We start from the raw sequence: 2,563 nt of genomic DNA, 5'->3' as shown, positions 1-2,563 counted from the left end.
GAGTGGCAGCTTGAGCGCGGACGACGTCGTAGATGGCACGCTGCTCCACGACGAAGTTGGGGTTCGCCGCGGCCGTGGCCGCCACAACTTCCTCTCTCGTGCGCTCGCTATAGATCTGGCCCTCCGCCAACCAGTGCTGCTCCAAAAGGAACAAGTTGTACCATTGTTCCTCCTGTGCCTGCTGGAACACCGACAAAGGTGTCAGCGCAGGCTGCACCTCCGTCATGGTGCCGTTGTAGTGCGCCTGCGCCTGCTCCATGGTGAAGCCTGCGTGCACAAGAGGCACGAGAGCTGGGGCGGTGTCTTCGGAGCCCATCTTTATCGTGGTGTCATCCTCGTCGACAGAGACCTCGCGCGAGCTGGCCAGCAAGCTGGCCTTGATCCGCCTGGCGCGGCGGCTCTGCCAGGCAGCGGCAAGGGCGGCCACCACGTGCTTCATCTGAGTGAAAAGGCTCTTGCACAGTGCTTCGCTGCCTGCAGTCATGGCGGACACAGTGCAAGGGAGGAGGATGGGGAGCGGCTTGTGTTGTGGAGTAGAGTTAGCCGGGGTGTGGCCGCCTTTAAATAGCGGATTCCGGTGAGGCCAGGCGTCCAGTGTGTCAATGCGCAGCGCCGAAGTGGGTTTCTCGGTCGGCGAGCCTGCTTAATGGCGGCATACGGACGGACATGACGTTGAACATGCATGGTAGATATCTGGCACATCTCGTCCAGTCACGCGTCTCCGGCATTGAACAAGCACATACATCGGAGACGCGTCGCGGGTGGCGCCTTCGGCTTGCGCACCGCTTGAAGGGCGGAGGCGGTGAGAGTTCGCGTCCACCCTGAGCTGTCTTCAATGCGGAGCGGTGCACTCTACAACAATATGAATGCGGGCAGCTGGCGCCGGGCGGAAACACGCGCGAATGAGGGAAGAGGTTTTGGGTGGGCCTGGGTGGTTGGAAGCAGGCGTGAGAGCAGGCCGGACTCCCGCAAAGCCCCCCACGTTTGTCTACGGTTTACTGAAGAAAGTATGTTTGAACCGTGTCGTGAACTGATACAGAATCGCGTTGGTTGGCTTCCGCGGTTTAAAAAGTGCGGTTCGAAAGGATGCAGGAGGTTTGAGGGTCGGCGTTGAAGATTCCCTTACACGATCGGCGACGCAAGCACTCACTTTAGTATATCACTGACATTACAGATCCATGTACATAGTATTTTTTAGCATCATCCATGAACACAAGTTTCAGAGGCTGACTGTATATACACCGATTCCTAAGGCATGCATGCATCCAGCCTCCGTAGCTTTGCTTTCTAAATTTAAATGCGAATTACTCTTCTGCTTTGCTACTACATTCTGCGGGGCAATCTGCACCTAAAACTGTGCTCACGCCGACAGGTGGGGCCAGTAGCTTCCCCCTTGCGAAGAACCTTGTCGCCGTGTGGGACCGCCAGGTCAGCGGCTTCACCAGCTGGCTCCTACCGCGGCCAGTGTACTCCTCCTACGCCGACCAGCTCCTGGGCAGGAGCGACGTCCGCGACGAGGCGGCGCCGAACATCTGGTCGAGGGCGACGACGACGCCCATGGACAGCGCCGTTCCCAGGCGGTGGTCAGGCACCACCAGCCGGAACACGTCGTCCCCCACCGACTCCTTCCGCCGCACCTCCGCCACGGGGGCACCCCCGCGCGCGTCCCGCACCGCGCAGCTCCGCCGCCCATACGACCCCTCCACGACGTAGGCGGCCGCGTCGGCGCCGGCCGAAGAGGGCCCCAGCGGCGTGACGTGCGCGAGCGTCTTGTCGGACGCTCGGCGGCGGAGGCCGGCGTGGTGGCGGCGCACAGAGAGGAGCGGCTTGGCGGTTGAGGCGCTCGCCTCGCCGTCGTACACCACCCAGTGCTCCCCCAGACCCAGGCTCAGCTTGATCTTGCGCCGCACGGTGAGGAGCGGCTTCCCCGCGGCGTCCATGAGCACGACGTCCTCGGCGCGGCGCCGGATCCTCGACGACGAGCCGTAGCGGTCGACGCGGAAGGCGAGGCCGCCGGCGGCGTCAAAGACGGTGAAGCCGTCGCAGTTGAAGAGCAGAGACTTGCGCCACACCGTCAGCACCGTGGGCTGCTCCTCCTCGACGACGGCTCTGCCTCCAGCCGGCAGCTCTGGCGCGGCGACGTTCGGGTGCACCTTTGCCATGCCGTTAGCTCGTACGAGTAGATAGTTAGCTTGGCTCGCGGAGAGGGGCGCGATCGATCTGGCCGGCGTGCTTGCGGTTAGGAGGTTGGAGGAGAGGTGGAGAATGAGGAGAATCGGGGAGGCGGGAGGGGGATATATACCGGCCGGCTAGGGTCGGGTTGGACGGGAGGGCGGCTGAGCTATGAATAACCGAATAAGGTGAGGTGGACGGTAGAGCACCGGATGCATGTCTTGTCTAGGCGTGACTACTTTTCAGTTTATTGGAGTTTTCCTCCTTTTTGTCACTCGACAACAATGGACATTTTTTTTCTTTCTTCGTCTCGGCAGTTGCACGTTAGCATTATTCTTGATTGATCGACATGGAAATAAGGAATTTCACAAACAAAAAAAAGGACATAGAA

At 60.6% G+C, this 2,563-nt stretch overlaps 1 protein-coding gene across 1 annotated transcript; it reads right to left on the bottom strand.

Moving 5' to 3' along the window:
- Window positions 1–1,122: 1,122 nt before the first annotated feature.
- On the bottom strand, window positions 1,123–2,334 carry LOC109735597 (protein LURP-one-related 8). The gene has a single exon (XM_020294815.4). It carries the CDS (start codon window positions 2,160–2,162, stop codon window positions 1,476–1,478), a length of 687 nt encoding a protein of 228 aa, XP_020150404.1. The 5' UTR covers window positions 2,163–2,334; the 3' UTR covers window positions 1,123–1,475.
- Between the last annotated feature and the right edge of the window lie 229 nt (window positions 2,335–2,563).

The sequence above is a fragment of the Aegilops tauschii genome, chromosome 5 (genome assembly GCF_002575655.3).
Source record: "Aegilops tauschii subsp. strangulata cultivar AL8/78 chromosome 5, Aet v6.0, whole genome shotgun sequence".
In the NCBI taxonomy this organism is placed as follows: domain Eukaryota; kingdom Viridiplantae; phylum Streptophyta; class Magnoliopsida; order Poales; family Poaceae; genus Aegilops; species Aegilops tauschii.
Note: the sequence above shows the minus strand (reverse complement) of the source record. Positions and strands in the feature narration are given on the sequence as shown.

What these genes read in the sequence shown, in the direction of transcription:
- LOC109735597 (XM_020294815.4), bottom strand. Translation starts at nt 2,162, where the DNA reads ATGGCAAAGGTGCACCCGAACGTCGCCGCGCCAGAGCTGCCGGCTGGA.